Source organism: Coturnix japonica, chromosome 8 (assembly GCF_054131305.1).
Source record: "Coturnix japonica strain WE chromosome 8, WE-NBRP24, whole genome shotgun sequence".
Classification (NCBI taxonomy): Eukaryota; Metazoa; Chordata; class Aves; order Galliformes; family Phasianidae; genus Coturnix; species Coturnix japonica.
Window position 1 is genome coordinate 9,070,702 of NC_140670.1, and position 19,439 is coordinate 9,090,140.

Here is a 19,439-nt window from a genome sequence, read left to right on the forward strand (position 1 = left end):
GATTCATAGAAAGAAAGAGGAGCACGCTTAAAAATCACCATTTCTGTATAATTAGTTGCATTAGTTGCTCCCTCTGGAGCTGTATACAGATACGAAGTGAGCATTGCTAACCATGCTTTCAATCCATTATACAATTGTATAGCTCCATAAGAAAAAGTGGCTAGCTTAAACATGGCCCAATATGTTCGGAGCGTCTCAAAAAAGGAACCAATGGCACACAGTCCCTGGTAAAACAAATTTAGTAGAGAAAACATTTTTTTTTCCTCCAATAGAGAGAAAAAAGTAAAAGAAAACAAAGCTCAGCAGTGTTTATAAAATATACCGGAGTATTGGCAGTCCGCCTGGACTTTCAAGGTCAAGCTCGCAGGTGCAGAATCGCAAACACGAGATAGCTCCTTAACAGGGAAAAAAACTCGTAGCTCTGTTAAAAGCTAAAAGAGCAACAGAAGAAAACACAGAAAAACAGCAACTCAATTTGCCCGCATTCTCCACCAAAATCTGTCACGGTTTGAACTAAAAATCCACCTGCGTCCGTGACAGGGGGCCGTAGGCCCCGGAGGGGCCCTAGGCCGAAAGGAAAAAAATTAATTAGGAAAAGAAAACAGCGGCAACGATCTAAGGAGGCACACTTATTTACTAAATACTATATCGAAATACAGGATAACACAATATAATACAATATAATTGAAATTGAGCTAACGAATCAAGCAAAATAGGAGAGAGAATGAGTCCCGTAACCGAGAGGCCTACTGTGAATCTAGGCGAACGGCTGAAGGCTCCCACACACTCCCCTGAACGCCAGAACTCGAAAGACGTCAGTCTGTTCTGCGACAGAGTTAATATAGAGTCCAGGTCCCGTGACCTATCGTGTTGTTCCCTGGGAGATGTAGTCTTCTTCTGATAAGTTGCAGATTCAGTAAAATTATTCATGCTTTATATGATGTTATGATGTGGAATACTGATAGCAAAAATTACAAAATTATTAAACCATGACAGAAATATATGCATATATTATATGCATTCACTTATATATATATATATATATATATATATATATTCCAAATAAGGCCATAAAGCAAAATACAGCAAGATCTGAGGTTCTTCTTGTTCCCCAGCTCTTATTCCATCATACGAAGTGAAAATAAATGGTATATGAGAATAAGACATCAATTAAGGACAGCAACTTTCTGAACAAGTCACTACAGTGAAGTAAGGTGGCTTTAGTTCAGCCATGAACACAGTAATTTCCAGAAGGATCAGATGGATGACACACATGCCTTTGCTCCTACTGAAGCTAGGATGGAAATCACAGCTGCAGCATTCGCGGCATGAAACTAGGCAATAAAAATCTCTTCCAAGACAGCCTCCTTGCTGTCAACTTCAGGCAAACTTATTAGGCCATCAGCAATGATCTTCTTCCAGAAGAAGCAAAAGTCCTACTGAAATGGAAGCTCAATTCTGACCCCAGCAGAGCTCCAGGACTGCTGTGAGAATTCAGCATGTCTGCAGCTCACCAACAGCAGGGCTGCAAAGCAGCTGAGCTTACTTTTGCACAGACTTTACAAGTGCTACTTTCCCATCACTTAAGTTGCCATCTAAGTCCTGCTGCTCTCTAGCAGGTTTTGAGATCTCGGCATCTGCACAGAACGAATGGCTCCTTACCAAGTGACTACTCACTTGTAAAAGCCCTAAGATGGCTGTGCACCAGCCCTTCTAACAGGCATCTAAAGGCTCCCATGAAGTTCAGGAGTTAAAGTCCGTAATGTGAATGAGGAATAATACATTATTTGTAAGATGACCGCTTTCTGGATGAACAACGCACCCAATGCATCTCTCTGAATGTCTCTTGGAAGATTTCAGTACAGGAACAAATTCCTTTTTCCATATTTCATCCACCACCACTTACTGAGAAACTAAATTAATAAACAAACCAATTAATTAAACTGTTCTCTAAATTATGGTACCTAAACTCCGTTTGCAATCTTGACATTCAAAGAAACCCTCAAAATCCACCAGCAGCAGTTTCTTTATCTGTTGATTTCCATGTCCCAAAGCCAACGAGTACAAAAGCAAAGAGCAGGAGAGGCACAGGCAGCACAAAGCACTGAGCCCCACAGCTGGCTTCACAGGAGTGCTCCCGCATTTGATCTTTTTGTGAGGTTACCAGGAAACTGGATACCAACCGCACTAACTCTGGGAGACAGATGAGGTGACATTCACAGACACAGGATGACAAACTCAATCTTATTGGAAACACAGAGAGGAAACAGGAAGTTTTCTTTACTGCTGAGCCAAGAAAAGATTGCCCAGCTGATACGCACCATAACGCACAAAGCTCTGCTTGGCTTCTGCGCTCATCCAGAATAGTAGAAACAACTGAAAATCATCTAAATCCCTGCTGTTACTTTTTGCTTTTTCAGTCTCATTCAAAACCAAAGTCAGGACTCACGCAACACACATCCTGCAACAACATCCCCTGTCTGGATCCAGAGGCAGCAGTGATGTGACAAACCCTGGCATGTTTTTAGCATCATCTCCCAGAGCTGGAGTAAATAACGTGACAGGATCCTCACCAACAACTTGCTCTTCATCTTTACCCCAGATGCTAGCAGAGAAGCATGCAGTATTTTTAAACCCCCCTAACCACCACCAAGCTACACACAACTACATTAAAGCATACTTCTTTATTTACTCTGTGGAATATTTTTGGAAGACGTTCCTGCATCCTTCAGTATGTTACAAGGTTAACAAGTAAGAGCTGCTAAGCATGTAATTCTAAAATAGGGAACAAGAAAAACATTTTGTCTTGAAACAGAATAATTCAAACACATTAAAATAATAATAATACATTCAGCTTCTCCTTAAATAGTAGCTTAGTGAAAGGAAAGTGGGGAACACACAAAACAGTGCCCTAAAATCAACGTATGGCAGGAAAGAAGCATAACGCAGAAGCACAGTCGTGTGACTGTGTGACAAGGCCACACTGCAATCACCAAACTTCAGTTGAGAGCTGCCCTTTGTATAATCAACAAATACACAGAGAGGTGTGGTTAGGCTGCTATTTTCCAGATCCCATAACCAGAAAGATTATCACAGCGGAAAGGGATAACTGAAAAATGAAAGTTCTCACCCATGTCCTAGGCTAGCAAAAAAACTCCAAAAGGGGCAGGATATGTGAGTATATTCAATATGCAGCTGCAAACCATGAATGGTAACAGAACTCTGAAGTAGTTCCAAAAAGTAAAATAATTAAATGGATTTAAAATGTAAGTATATATACACACATACTCCACTAAACTAACACTTTTTAAGTGCAATACTGGAAATTCTCTCAGCCATGACCACGTCAAATCTTGGCAGAAGTGACTCAATAGGCATTTTCCAACCTGTGCCCTAGAAAGGAACTGCTACAGGACAGCAGAGAGCAGGGGATCGTATGGCAGCGCCCCTCCTCCTTCATCCTGGCCGGCTCTTTCTCTGCTCTGGCTTATCGCTGCCATCACAGCAACACGCAGCCTTTTCCAGGCACTTAGCAGTAAGGAGAAATACAATTCTTGGCTACCTCCACTAACATTTGCTGTTACTTAAGCAGAAAAGTACTTTGAATTCTGTCAGTAGCTACTGAAATATATATATTTCTGTGTATATATATATATATATATATATATATATATAAAATATATTATATTATATATATTGTATTATGATATATATGTGTATATATATCAGTATATGTATATATGTGATATATATATCATATATATATTCATATATCAGTATATATATGAAATATATATATATATTTCAGTAGCTACTGACATACAGAGATGTGTATTTAAATAAAACTTTATTGGCCTGTGGTTTTTTATTTGTGTGCTTTTAAATAAATACTCTTCATGCACCAGGAATGAAGGTCAAGAGGCCCAGCTAACACAATGCAATTCAGACCATGAAAATCATCAACAAAACCACCAGGTTCAATTATGCATATTGCACCTGCATAGCAAGTATGTGTTTTAAAAGATCGGCACACACTACTGGATGACTAAGAAGGAGGCGTGGATTCCAAACCCAAGCAAGAAGGGCTCCAGCATTTAGGAGCAAGAGCACTCATCTCCAGGAGAACCAAAAGCACTCATGTGCACACCATGTTCCCCATAGGAGTGTCCAACAGGTAAACCGACATTTCCATAAAACAAGAGAAGAGACAAAGTAGCATTTTCCTGTCTTTGTAAAAGGTCGTTTTGTTTTGTTTTTAAAGCCAAAGACAACATACAAGTTACATTGCAAGGGAACAACTGCTTAACATGCTTGCAGAGAATAAGAAAGCCATCTTAGGAAGACAAAAACAAGTAACTGACTTCATCTTCCTACCAGGACAGTAATTTCAACTATGAAAATATTCCAGTATTTATCAAAATACAGCCCTGACACTTAGTATATCACAACTGGAGCCTCCATGTGCCTGCTGCCCCACAGAGCGGGTGGTCCAGCATTCAGATCTGGAGCTCCAGATGCAATGGGTTGCTCCAGCACAACCAACAAGGCTTGGTTTCCTGCAGATGCGCTTCTATGAAGCCCAGTGGCTGTTTACCATTATTAAGTACCTCACTTGCTTCCAAGTTTGCCCACACATCCCTAAGATTCTTCACATTCACAGAACTGTTAGTCCATATATACCCATTTCCAAACGCTGACACTTCAACCCGTGCTTCTGTTAGCTCTCAGCTGTTTCTCTCACCCCCAACCCCACCTTTATGCACCACCCACCCCATTTCCCATCACCTCTCCATACCCACACAGGGCTAACCAAAAGGCAGTGCTCATGAAGCCACAATGAAGAGGTAATTCAGTACCAGATGCTTTGGAACCGCCTCAGAAATGCCCTCCTTGTAGAGGTGGGCACTGTCTGTAATTCCATCAAGGCCATCCATCTCAGAGGGACCAGAAGCCTATTGGCACTCTGATATAAAGCCCCTGGGCTGCAGTGAAACTGCCAGCAGGAATTACCACTTCACTCCAGTAATGAGGAGCAGAAGGGTCTGGAGCTGCTCACAGGGATGGCCACCTAAAAACAGAAGCCATGGATGCCTTGGAGCAGCTCTCACAGACATTACACATAGAACCAGGCCTGACAGGAAAATGCCACTGTTCTTCACAGGGGAGCAGGGGAAGAGGCTGCTCACATTGACAAATATCAACTAGAGAGAGATTAATTACTAGTGCAGAAGGACAGCCTGACCCAGGAAACTACCTGTTGTCAACAGAAGCCTCATCACAGCTTCCTCCCCCCTTTATGATTTGTACCTGCTTCTGCCTTGGGGACAGAGAACAGGCCAACAAGAGAGCCACACGTTGTGCCCTGCGATGCTCCAGAAGCCTGGTACCAGCCTGTAAGGGAAGAGTGCTGGAGGAGAACACTGGGCCACCAAAGTTTGCAAGAGCAGCACACACACACAGTGGGCAGCAGTGCGGTACCTGGTACCTGCTGAGCTGGAGGCACAGTCCCAAAACGCTCTGGTTGAGTGCCCTTCCCTTTAGCCCTCCTTACAGCACCTCTACCCGTAGAGTTCACAAATTACGGCTCTGCCTTACAAATACCAGCAAATAACTCCCTGCCCACTATGAAGCTCTTCCATTATTGTATATGGGCCGTGGGGAATCCTGCCCTGTGAGAACACCAGAGCAGGCTCCACAAAGTATTGAGGGCCACACTCAAAAGAGCCAAAGCTGAGACACAGGGCACCGCACTGATGGCCACGGGCAACGTGAGTTACATCTGGAGAGCGAGGAAACAACCAACAACCACAGCATAGCCCAGGAAAGCAGCAGCGTTTCAGGTGCTGCACACATTCTGCGTTCCAAACAAAGCCCAGAGCCCGGGCCGTGCGGAAGCCGGAGCCCCAGGGAGCGCGACGAGCCCTGCCCGGCACACGGAGCGGCGGCCCGGAACCCCCGGGGCCATTCGCCCGACGGCCCCACACCAACAGCAGCGCCCCCGGCACACGCAGCGCCCCGATCTCGTCCGCAGCGGTGCGTGCGACCGCGCTTCCAGAAGCGCCGAGCGACACAAAAGCGGGGAACGAGACGCCGCAGCCCGCACAGCACAACACGGCACGGCACAACACGGCACAGCACAGCACAACACGGCACGGCACGGCGCCGCCTCACCGACCGCGCGTTCCGCGGCTGCCCCCGGGAAAGGCGGCCGTGCCCCCCGCTCCCGTACTCGCGCCTCGGAGCGCGCGGTGACAGCGGACATAAAAGGAGCGGAACAATGACATTCCCTCGTCCCTCCTCGCCGCCGCGTCCCCTCGGCCCGGCCGAGCCCCGTGCGGAACTCCCCGCGCTCGGCCCCGTTCCCCGAGCGCCCGCCGGGGCCCGGCGCCACCCGCCCTCCCGCCGCGGGGCCGTGTCACGCCGGGCCCGGCCCGGCCGCCCCCCCGCCCCGGCCCCGCTTACCGCCAGGTCGGGGCTGTGCGAGTCCCGCTGCGAGACGGCGCGGATCACCCCGGCCCGCCAGCGCCCGCTCTCCGCCGGCTCCTCGCCGCCGCCGACGCACAGGAACCGCTTCCCCACCAGCTCCGGCCGCGTCTCCACCGCCACCGCCATGGCCGCCGCGCAGCGCCGCCGCCGCCGAGCCCGCTCCGCCGCCCTACGGGCCGCCCATGGCGCGCGGCGGGGGCAGCGCGGGGCTCTTCCCTCGGCGCGGTGGGTCCGCGCCCCTCGGCCGGGCCGCGCCGGGGGCCGCTCCGGGCCGCTCCGCCGCTGCAGCGCGACGCAAACACCGCGGGGCGGGGGAGGGCCGGGGGCGCGCGCTCCCTCCCTCCCTCCCGCGCTCGCTCACCGCCGCGCTGCGGCCCCGACCACTCCGCCCACGCAGCCCACTGCCATGGCGACCGGCGCCACGCGCCGTCTCCCTCCGCCAGGCAGCGCGCGGGGAGGGGGCGAACGGCCGCCGCGCGGCAAAGAGTCCGGCGGGGCTCGGCCCACGCGCACCGACCCTGCGGGGTTCACGGCTCCCGGGGGCAGCTCGGCGCCCCGCACGGCCCGGACAGCCGGCACCTGCACGGCGGGGAGAGGCGGGCGGTGCGGCCACCCGGCCCGTCCCGTCCCGGGCCCTGCGCCGTCCCCCCGAGCGGCGGAGCGGGGACGCGGTGGCGCCGCAGGGCCGGTCTCCGGGCGGACCGTGGGACCGGCCCCGCAAAAGGGCCGCGGGCACGGCCCCTTGCTGAGGTTCTGCCCGCGCCTCGCTCTCTTCCTATGGAGGAGCGGTGCCGGGGAGCTCAGACACCGGGCTCGGGTACGGCGTTCTGGGAGCCGAGCACCGGGAGCCCAGGTGCCGTTGGCACAGCCGAATCACGGCTTCCAGTTCGAGACTGGATCTACAAGCTGCACTGCCTCTTCTTCCCTCCAGTTTAGATGTGTGTTATCTAAGCGGCCAAGCATCCATCTTTCCTTACTGCCAGCACAGAGCTGTACGGGAACGTTTATCCCTCACAAGCTGGTAAACGCACGAGCTCCACAGCACCCAGCACTCAGATCGCCTCGTCCCACAGCACCCAGTACCACCGTCAGGCACTGAGCACAGCGTGCCTCCACTCAGCGCTCAGACCCTGCCACAACGCACAGCCTCATTACACACTGGTTCATCTCAATTCGTTGTTGTTCTACTTGGCCTGTGCAGTAACACTGAGACTGAAATTTAAGGTATTTTCCAGCTTGATATCAAGCAAAGCAGCTCTTTTGAACTCCTGCTCTCTGCTGGAATGCCTGCTTTCAATAGGGCAGGTTAATGATCTCTCATCTAATGCTGGAAAGCAAATTTGAATAGTGCACTTACTGAAAAATAGATTGTGAGGTGAGAGCAATCATTCACAAGTGCCAGCCCAGCACATGCCCCTATTTTTCAGTTGAACAAATAACTTCTGGTCCAAGAGAAGTTAATTAAAGAAAGAGAACAACAAGGAGTATCAGAATATCTCACAAGATATAACACAAGGTAAGAACCCAGAGCTGCCCGGCAGCACCGGACTGAGGATGCACAGATACATCCTATGGAACCTGCAGAATTAAAACACATCATGTTTGAGCAAAATGAGCCCTTCATTTGAAGGTAATGAAACCACTGAGCAAAAACCTGCAGAATGAGCAAAATGACACTTAGATGAGTGTGGAACACTTTATGAATAACAAGTATTAAAAGCAGCTACGAGGGCAACCAAATAAGTATTACTCATATCAAAAGTCTTTATAGTTTTATTAGATTCCCTCTTGTTTAGCCAAAGAGTAATTTGAGATTATTACTGAATTATACACTTAAGTAGATTACATTAATGTGCAACAAACCATAAAATATGCCAAAAAAGCTGAGTTACGTGATTGCAACTGGCTAAGCTGGGGAATTTATCATAGAGTGCTATGAAAACGAGAATACTTCAGAGTATTAAGAATCAAGTACTGTTTTATTTGTTCCAAATAAATCTGGTGTCATCACCTCTCAAAGCAATGACACCAGAATAAAGTTCCAGCATAGTTCAGAACTAATGTCATTAACTCCAGGTGCCAAGCAAAGCCATCCAGCCCTCTGCCCAGCTCTGCAGCGCACCTCCCAACACCTTCTTTGCTTCCTTCTTTTTACCATCCATCTCCTCATAGAGCTGGAAACAGCAAGAGCACTGAGTGCTCAGCATGCAGATGAATCAGCTCAGCCTCCATCTGCAGCAGAACTTAAAGCAATGGTGCTGTGCTGGGGCCTAAGCCTTAAAGATGCAGAGACCAGCTTGTAAATACTCTGTGCTCTATTATATCACACTACACTAGGATTTCTTCCTGCCTCAGAAGCCTTTGCAGGAGTCAGACCGATCAATAATCACCCCCTTTCAAAGCATTACCTCCTTTAAATCCTTGACCACTATTCATGTAAATACTTGTACTGAAGACTTTAAATATCAGCAGCACTCAGAGACCGGTAACACCAAAACAGAGCCAAAGTTGTCAAGCTTGGAGAATACTAAACAAAATCCAAGTGAAATGTCTCAAAATCCAGAGATCAGGAGGAATCCCATTACTGCACTTCACTGCCTCTACAGCTCCTCCCTACTAAATAAATAAATCACCATTTGTTTGGGAAGATACTCTTTCTTCCCCCAGATTTCCAGAGCTGTGGGGACTCTGAGCCAAGCATCAGACCCACAAACCCAACAGGCTCAGCCATACCCCCTCTCTCTGCACAACCCAACTCAAACTCAGTCCAGCTCTTGCCATTTCTGTGCAGTCCCTGCCACATCTCAGACATCAAGAACTATTTCCTCTTGCTCCGTGGGTGCTTCTCCCCCTCTCAGCCCACCTCCCACCTCAGCATCCTGTGTCTGAAGTGCTTGAAGTTGAGCCCCAGGGCAGGGGGCTGTTCTTAAAGGAAACTCTCCTGTTACACATACATCCAGCACTAGTACAACTTCAGTACTAAGTGCCACAACTGAGTGACTCAGATACCAAAATTAGAAGGCAAGGTAAAAAAAAGTCATCCATCCCAAAAATGACACTGATGCCAGACACGGCTTGCTGGCTCAATCCTTTCTCACCCAAATATAACCAACATTTAACACCTGAGCTCACCTGAGGGAAGCAACTCTGTCCTGCCATAAAGGGATAGGAATAGGAAAGTGAGGGATACAAAAAAAAAATCAGTTTTCTTCTATTCTTTCAAGCAATGAGAAAAGCTGTTTCCATGAGTTTGAAATCACAGCATCTTCCATCTTTTGCTGGAATTGAAAAGACATTAATAGTGCTGTTTCTATCTCCAACAAATATCTTCTATGGCTATTTACCCCACTTCAGCTGGGCATTCTATCACCTAAAAAGCTGTCATACATGGAACGTTACTAATGGCATCCTTGAAGTGTCACAGACTGCTAAATTACTTATTTATACCCACATATTTTCAGTCCTCCATCCCTGATATTATATCCATAGGTCAGCTGCAAAATTAAGATCTTTACAAGGAGCTATTTCTAACTTTCAAGTTGAAGCACAACACAGCCTGTATTGGCAGTAATTGCACCTTCTGCATACAGATGAACACTTCATTTAGAAATGGCTATTTCCACTCCACAGCAACAAAAATTCACCAAGGAAAGGAAAACGACATTACAGACACAACCTTTAAGGTATCTATTCAATGCAGGTGCAGAGGGAAATGCAAAAAGCACAAAGATGCACCGCAGAAGAGATGGGTCTTGTAGGATTACATCCCCAGCTCTCCCACTAACATCCCATACAGTGACTCACTACTGCTTATCTCTGATTGTCTACAGCTGCAGCTGCATTCAGAGCTGTTGGTTGACCAATCCTGATCCTTTCCTGTGCATCAGACTTCTTACTTCTAAAAGGGCTGCAAATGTACTGCAATGTTTACACTGCAGGTAAATACACCACCGCTCTCCACACCCAGGTATTGCCTGCAGGACTTCCTCAATGTCATCCTAGCTGTGGCTACAGCACACAAAGGAGGAAGATTTCAGCTTATTGTATTTGCAAATCGCTCCAACCACATCTGTACGAGAAAACATTGCAGTTCACATGGTGCCGCTCTATCAGTGCTGACAACGATATGGAATGCTGCGGGGTTTTTTTAGAGTGAATTTGCAACTGAGATGAAAACAAAACATGCTCTGACTCTAGCATTTCTTTCTCTTTCAGTTAATGAGGTGTGTGGTATCTGCTGAGTCACAGCCTGAACCACTGATTGAGCACCTGGGGAAAGGAGTCAGCCCTGGGAGCACTGTGAAGGCAGTCCAGCTGTGTGAGCAGAAGAGGTGGAGTCTGTCTGCATCTGTCTTAGACCCCATTTAAGGGCTGACTGCCACTGATCTCTGGTTGGAGATCCCTCGTGATCTTTAGAGACAGGTGAGCACCTTTGTGTTCCTTTGAAGTACCATCCCATTTGTGCTGGTCCCTTTGCTGTTTCATTCTTGTATTGCCCTTCCACCACATTAGTCTTTCTGTTTGTAACACGAGGAATAACCGAAAGATGGATGACTAAGTGGAATAAACTAGAGAATCACAGAGTGGTTTGGAAGAGACCCTAGAGATCATCCAGTCCAAATGCCCTGCTGAGACCAGAGACATCTTTCATTTGATCTAAGCCTTGTCCAACCTGATACTGAACACTTCTCGTGAATGGACACCTTCAGCTTAAATATAGCTTTCTGTGCATCCCCTCAAAAACGTGTTGACTTCTTAAGGCATTAACCACTCTATCTGCCTACTCAGAACTAAGCTATCTAAGGCCGGTGTTTCATTGCTGCTGACAGTGCGTCAGGTAGCAGTATAACTGTAGATATACTTGTTCCACACAAACTCCTAAAGCACCAACTTTATGGGTTATTTTATTTCTTGTTATATAACACAACAATGCTGTTGTCTTTTTACTGTGATGAGGCTTTGAAAACCAGCAGATGGACAATAGTAAGAAAAAGAAAAGCACTTGTGAAAACAATTCTTACTTCTGTATGTGAAGGATCCACCCCAGGTTAGTATGTATTAGTCACTCAGACTCTTTGTAGAATCTCATTGTGTGATGAATTAATGATGCCTAATTAATCACTTTATAATTACCACTAAAATAAATGTATCCATTCTCTTTGCATTAGGAGCTGGACCAAGATATTTATCCTCACTGGGAGTAACTAATGTATTATATGAGACCCTGACTAATAAAGGGAACACGGGGAAAAGAGGGACTAAAACCTTCTGTCTCAACTGAATGCTTGAAGTGTTGTGAGCACCTTCAGCAACCCTGACTCAGGAGGCAAAATCATTAAAGCTTGATTAATACTCAAACCTCAAATAAAGCCTCTCATGCACTCCAAAAAAACGAGATCAGCATTAAGGACTGTGTCATTGTTCTCATGCAGGTAACTTCCTTCCTACTGAATTTCTTCAGTTTACTTGCGAGTTGCTGGGGCTTTGATGTTTCTGGAGGTAAGGGCTTTTTCTGATAGCAGCTTTAGGTTGAAATTCTTTGGATGTTGGTTTTATTCTGACATACCTACAACAGGTAGGACATGCAGGACACAATTGCCCAAGGGCTCTTCAGGAGACTCACCTCCCTCCCTTGAATGATCTGAAGGTAGCCTTGCTCTTAGTATCAAATCCTAAATCCAGGAACTCAGTGGGTGCCAAACTACTGTACTAATGATTCACATCTACACCTGTATTTAGATATCGATCATGCTTCAAGAGTAATAGGCCAAAATACTAGTGGGCTCTGGTAACAAATATCTCCTCTCATATTTCTTTCTCTTTCAACCACATTTGACTCCAAATTATAAAGCATTTGAGTAATCTTTGCTATAGTGAGAGAACAAAACAGGCAAAAACTTCCCTGGCATAAGTTGGCCTGTATCTAAAACCTCAGTAGGTAACTTGGACTTCAGGAAATGCCGGGAAATTGGTTCTGCTGGCTTTGTAATTCAGGTGAAGCTATTTTCCTGAATCAGAATTGACATGAGCTTTACTTGAGATGATTCAGAAAGGCAGTAAAGGAAGGTAGTGAGCCAGCTGCTGTGGCTACACCAATGTTCCGGACTCAGGAGTGACAGTCCCTTAGTAGGAAGAAGCCTTAAACTGCTCTTATTAAATCTGTAATTTGGCACATCCATCTGCCCTGACCTAATGCAAATCCGTTGCCTTTTTCCTTCTAGAATTAGTGACAACAGAAGGACAGAATGATAGTTCAAGGAAATGGTTATAATAAACGCCTTGTGTTGGATTTGAAGTCTCACAGTATCTCCAGTTTTCTCATGTTTTAGTCTGCTTTGAAGCCTGTGTATAAGCTGCGTCCTAGCAATGCAACACTTCATGTTTCATGTTGTTTAAGTGATCTTTGTTACATAAAATGAGGCTGAAAGCACACACCTTGTGGTAGCCGGTAATCCAATTGAAGACTGAACTCATTAATACAAGAGATTTTAGTGGTGTTTACAGTTGTGATGCAAATCATCTGCAGGAAAATGCAATAAGTTAAAATATCTTCCAATTTTTGCAATAGCTCAAAACTTCCTTGGTGATAATGTTCATGGAACATAGTGCTTGATTTGTACCTGAGAACCAAGCGGGTCAACCACTTAATTGAATTCTACAGCCACTTAAAGGCATAACGGCTATTTCATGTTTCTTCATTCAGCTAATTAATGTGCTTAAATGTTGTACATCAATCATTTGTGCAGCTCCTGAACACTTCAGAGATCAATTATTGAGGTTCCTCACTTTTGGGTTGCCCTCTGAGGTACATTTTCCTGTGTATTATTTCTAGTTTTTGGATCTTGGTGAATTGTTCCTTAAAACTGTGTTTAAGAACGACAAAAATGAAAAAGAGCATGCGAAAGAAAGGAATCCATGTAGGAATATGGCTAAAAGCAAAACATAACAAGCCAGCTCCTGTTTCCCATTTTGGACTTGTTGGACTGTGACTTTTAGTGTTGATTTTTTTGATAGTTAATAGTACTTTCCAACTACTTCTTGGAGCAAATAGGCATCCAAAAAAGGGTGTAGCTCTGTGGTAAGAAGTTGTGATTTGTCTAGACAAAGCTTCCTTGACATAATCTAGGCAATTGTTCCCAAGCCTCTTGCAGGCTACCAGTACGGAGCAGCTAAAGCAGTCGTGTATTTCTGCCTGCTAAACCAGAATTTCTGCCTGCTGTCTTTCCTGCCTTCATCACTTTCCACTGCTATAGTCCAGCTATGTTATACCAGGACATTAAACACTCAGTATCCAGAATGTCTAGACAGGCTGAGAGACTGTCTGTGCTCCGTTTTTCACAGAGGAACTGCAGTCAACTTTCCTAAGAACTAAAAGACTGCTTGGAAAAGGGCAGTGGCAAAGTTCCTAGTACAAGGCACATCTTTTAGCTGCTTTCTGAAACAAACAACACATTCTGGTAGGGATTTCCAGCAGTGCATGAAATTCCTGTGTGAGCTTCCCCCTGCTCCCCAGACAGGCTTCAGACCTTCGATAATTACTGCTAATGTCTAAAACAGTTTGTGCAGTTGTGCTCTAAATATACAAGATTATACTCAAACTTATCACGTTAGCTGGTAATGTCACACTAAAATAATGAGAAAAAGACTAAAAATTGTTTTCTTTGCCACAAGGGATGTTAAGGTAGAAATAAATGGTTTCTATTTCAAGTACTGGACCTGTGAGAGAAGAAGATATATTTTGCTATGTGTATCTGCCAGTTGAAGCAATACTAAACAAGAAAACACATAAAGTATATTTCTATATAAGCTTTGTTTGCTTGTTTTCTGTATTATTGGGCTCAGCTACATTCTATATAAAAAGAAAACACTTGTTTCCTGCAAGGTAGGAATGAACTTTGTCAGAAAATTGACTTAAGAGTGCATAAATTGTTGTGGAGGATCTAAAATGATTGTAACAGATGCAAAAGAGCTCTTCAATGTATCAGTTAGAGCTACCAAGAACCACTGTCTGCAAACTAAATACAAATTCAAAGTTTAAAAGCATGTGCTTAGTTTCCTCTAGGGAGGAAAATTATTTACTGATAAGAATATCTCACTGTTCTGATGGCTTCAAGTCAATGTCCTCTACATGCAGTGCTTCTCCTGGAAAACAAAGGTGATCTGGCTCAAAATATAAATAAAGGAGTTCTGTGTTTTGAACTTAAATCTGGTGAAATGATTTGATATACAGAGTTTTAACATCTGTTTAAAAACAATGCAACAAAATACCTCTTTCCCCATATCGAGAGAGAATGCAGAGGAAAGTTCTTAGGGCAAAAAAACCCAAGGAATGAAAAAACAAAGCACCGCTCCAACAAAATTTGGGATACCAAAAAGCTGGCATCATAAAGCAGCTTCCTGAAATGCATTTGGTGGTCAGTAGTTTCTGACTTGATTTGTTTCAGAAAAAAAAAATAAATAAACGGTGCAGACATTAAATAAATAAATAACTTTTAAGAGTAGCTTTAGGTTGTACATAGGAATTGCTATTATGGCTCATAGTTGTGGTCTATCTGGATAACTCTTCTAGATAATCATACTGTTTCGCAGTGCAAGAGGGGTTTTCTTTTCCTTTTCACAACAGCTCAGTGCCTTTTGCTGGCAGCTTTTTGACTTGCTGTATGTCCTTCAGCTCTATTCTGGGGTTATGAGTGTGGTTTTGGGCTGTGCTCCTTGAAAAAGAATGAAATCTAATGGAAGTCTAGAAAATGTGCCATGAGAATTGGGGTTCCTATTTTTTCCTTCCAGGAAAGCTACAATCATTTAAGTACTGGTTTCAGTTTTAAAGTTGCTGCAAAAGGAAAATAACAATCTTCCTTCCGTGCTCAGGGGAGACAGGATAAAAAGTTCTGACTGCCCATTGACTCAGCTTAAATTTGATACTAGAAAAACCTTCCTAGCAGGACAATGAGTAGTAAAAATAGCCTAGAAAAATTGCACGATTTCAGGTAGGCCAAACATCTGACCAAATGACATGGTTCTTCATCAGACAAACTTGGTGTCTTTTCTGTTTCTAGGATTTTTTCGCCCCTACCTCTTTTGGGCTGATGGCCATGGGTTGATGTTCCATTTAGCTGGAGGCTACGACTTTCTGCAAATGGATATTGTGCTGAACAAGGTTCTAAATGTTGCCAAAGAATGTATATCTCATCTTCATTTAAAGTAAAATATAGCAGCAAGTTCAAAAGGCAAACGTTGTGCCTTGATAAAATGCAGCTGGTGCGCAGATGAGCTTAGTCAGCAGACTATAAAATAGCGTAAGTTTTCTGTTGTGATCAGAAACATCAAATGCAGAAAGTGTATTTTTTAAAAATCTCCACCAGATTGCTATAATCATTACATTTGATGCATCACAATGAGCAATGGGATATAGCTGAAATGATACTACCTAGACCAAAGCTACATTCTGCCTTCCTGTTTATGTCTCAATACACAGAGAGGGTGGATCATCAGATACCGGCGTGTGTGTCTCTTTATTGGGAATGGATTTGTTTTCATGAGAGAGGCATATATTTACTGCAACATTCAGCTGCAGCTTTTGAACAGTTTAGCATCTTTAATGTCACTCTACATTGAAACAGGGAAAATAGTTTATACGAATCTGTCTTGTGGACTCCCTATTGAGATGCACTTAAGCATAACTCTGGAGTGTGGTTACACTTACCGAACTGGTAATGCTTGCAGGTCTGTGTGCAATACACGTCAAAACCCATTCTAACTGTAGCTGATTAATACCGGAGACGGGGATTGATAGGTATAGCAGCACTCTTTGATTTGTAAAGAGTCTCTCTCAGATACTCTCAACAGTTTGGAAATTAGCTCCTCCCTGTTGCCTCTCCTTGCCCTTCCAGGGCTGCATCTCATATGTTTCAAACTCCAAATGGAAGCAATAAGGTAAAACGGACAAATGACTGCTGCCAGAAATACAAATCTCTAAAGGAACTGTTCTGAACTTTCCCCTTCCTTTTCAGATCACATTTCCCTAAAGAAAAAAAAAAAAGAGAGATTCTAAGGGGTGCTTTCCTGCTCTTCTGTTTCTGCTACAAAACAAGGAACCGGAGGCATTTAATTCATTGCAACCTCCTTAGCAATTAGTCTTCAAAAACTGATACAATTAATCAGCAGTTGTACAACAGACCTTTCAGCAGCACAGTAAATTGTTAGTGCAAATGAAACGTAAGCATAGAAAATCTAATATTTGCACTTTTAATCAGATAATATTCTAACTGAAATGCCAGATGATGTTCTATTGTTCTGCAATCAAAGCAGAACATTGTGCTGAAATGATGGAAATGCTTTGGCTTTTCATTGACTGAAGGGCTGTTTTGGTCAATGAAGGGTGTTAGACATCCCTCTGTAGTCCTGGGGGGCACATAAATCTCTCATCCTGTTCTTTGTATCATTCCATCTTACAATCTTGTTATTTGAACTTTCAAGTTTTGTATTTGCAGGTGCATCTGCAGAATTCAGGAGGAGAATCTTATTAATGAATATAGAAGCAAGTAAAAGGAATATCAGATAGTGAAAGTTAGCTAACCTTTACTATTAGTCTCATACATGGGAAAATGCATGACTAGTTAAATATCTGAGAAGCATAAACCACAAATTTTAACAGTGTTTTCATTATTAGTAAGTTTTAAAAGCAATATCAACTTAGGGTAATGTAAGAAAAAATCATCTGTACATCCATTCTGTATTTTGTTGTATCATCTGATCCGTATTCTGGCTCCAAAACAGCAGACATCTCTGCTATGATTCAATAACTGGGGCAATGGCTTGTTGGGTTTGTTTGCTTGTTGGGGCCCCAACTGAAAACCTCAACTTGTCCTGTATCTGATATGTATTTAGAATTTGCTCCCGTCAAACAACACAAGTAAAAAACAGCAAGGCAATTAACATATGAATGTTTTGGGAGCAGCGGTGGAAGCCGTGCTCTCTGCAGGGAGTTCATCCTCACAGCAAGGGGACAGAACCCAAAAACTCTATAGTCCAAAAACCAATTTGTGTCTTCCTAAACATTGCTCAATTCCTGTTTTCACAGCTGCCACATAGAAAAAGAATGTTTATTTGCCTCTAAAGGAGGTAAAAGTTAAACATTAATGTTTGTATGCCTACGTTCTATTACACAAAAGTAGTTTGAAGAAAATGGAGGGCTGTTGATCTTCACCAGAGATTTTCTAAATCCTGTTAAAACTATTTAAAGTGACTTCTAGATACATTACGTGGCTTTTGTGCAGGACTTAAAAATATCCTATAGGTAGCTGTAAGTCTTCCTTACATAAAAATAGACGTATGGGTAAGACATATCCCAGGTCTGAATAAGTACATGGTATGGATTTAATTGCTGTGCCACTCCCTGTGTTTCTGCAGTTCAGGGCAATGGATTCTCATTCCATACAAGCTACAAAACAAGGAAGTCCATGTGGCATCCTGATGTCTGTCTCCTGGGGATCAGGCCAACATTTGTTGGGTTTATTGCACTGAATTCAGTCTCAAAATGTTCTGTGAAACAAAGCAACCTCCTTAGGAAGATGAATTCCTGTTAGGATCCATCTGCCTTTATCTTTGAAAAAATAAATTAAAAAAATTGCCTCTTTAAATGTAAATGCAGCTTTTCACCAGAGACAGTATTGCCATGGCAACAAACACAAGAAAAATAAATGTCTTCGCTCAAAATAAAGAGTGGTTTTCTCTCAAACATACCTTATACAAAATAGAATACGCAGCTATGGATTTGATGCATACAGTTCTCTTGGACCATAAGAAAGAGTATCACTCTCTTCCTAGAAGGGCTCTCTGAGATGACTGAACACATAATTGCTTATAGAAATCTACTATATGGTTCTTTAATAGGATCCAAAGTAGAGCTCTCATCTCACAGTTTGCTCTAGATGGTTTGGAATGCTACAGACTCCAGTGCAGTGTTATGCAGGCAGCAGGATCCGCCTCTGCAGAAGAGTTTACAGAACTGGAGTCTAAAATGTAATCTCTCTGAGCTAATTCATATTTCAAATCCTTTGCTGTTCAAGGTTGCTTTATTCAGCCCAACGCTAGAGAGGACTTTATTCAAGGGAAATATAGCGGTTCAGATTTCTGCTTTCACTGAATGCAATAAAGAATACGTTCAGGGTAAGCCTGTTTTTAGAATAAGGATATTGAGCAGAATACTCTAATTTTACCACAAATTCCTCTCTACCATTTTCTGCACCCTCTGTAGAGGTCAATTAAGGAGACAACCCAGGTGGCCAACATCATTATTTTCAAGACCTCAATACCTGCACAGAAAGAGTAAAATTTGTTTTTATGTTGTTGTTACAATGTCACAGTCTACAACTACAGCAGAAGTTTTCAAAGACCGTAATTGTTGAACCATTTCACGTATTTCCCCACTTCTTCCTTTCATAAATCACTTTCAGCCATTTGACCACGTGAATTGTGTTTGAAGGCTGCAGAGGAGTGAAAATGCCTTTGTTTGGACTTCACTGGTGCGAGCACTTGAGGAATTCCAGCACGTGCCCATGGAACTGAAAGCGTCTTGTGCAGACATGGAACCTCTGATCTGAATAAGCCAACAGTGTATGGAGTGTAAGCCATTCCTACTCCATGTATGGTAGGAAAACTGTATTATCTCTGCAGATATAGAGCTGCTGTACCATGAAGTGCCCAGCTTCACCCACATGTCCCTGTCAGGTGAGACCTGCCAGCCCTCAATCTCAGCAAGGTGTCTGGGCTGGGTCATCCTGCCTCACAGTGACAAGGGAAAGAACTGGGCGCACAGACACCAGTACTTCCCAGATGTGCCCTCCCAGTCACCTGTAGCTTTGGATCAGGTGCAGGCAGCAGTCTGTGCGCCCCACATAAGTACATGTCCTTACACAGCCCTTGGAACTGGTTATTTCTATGCTGATATTGAT

At 44.1% G+C, this 19,439-nt stretch overlaps 1 protein-coding gene across 6 annotated transcripts in view; it reads right to left on the reverse strand.

Moving 5' to 3' along the window:
- Positions 1–19,439, reverse strand: part of JMJD1C (jumonji domain containing 1C) — a 163,088-nt gene that overhangs the window by 143,063 nt on the left and 586 nt on the right. For 4 of the 6 annotated variants that reach the window (XM_015866212.3, XM_015866214.3, XM_085554003.1 and 1 more), the window contains exon 1: positions 6,463–6,863. The exons of the other annotated variants lie outside the window; for them this stretch is intronic. In XM_015866212.3, coding sequence (XP_015721698.2) covers positions 6,463–6,612 — 150 coding nt within the window. In that variant the 5' untranslated portion in view covers positions 6,613–6,863. Of the gene's footprint in view, positions 1–6,462; positions 6,864–19,439 lie in introns of those variants that run through there. 6 annotated transcript variants of the gene reach the window in all.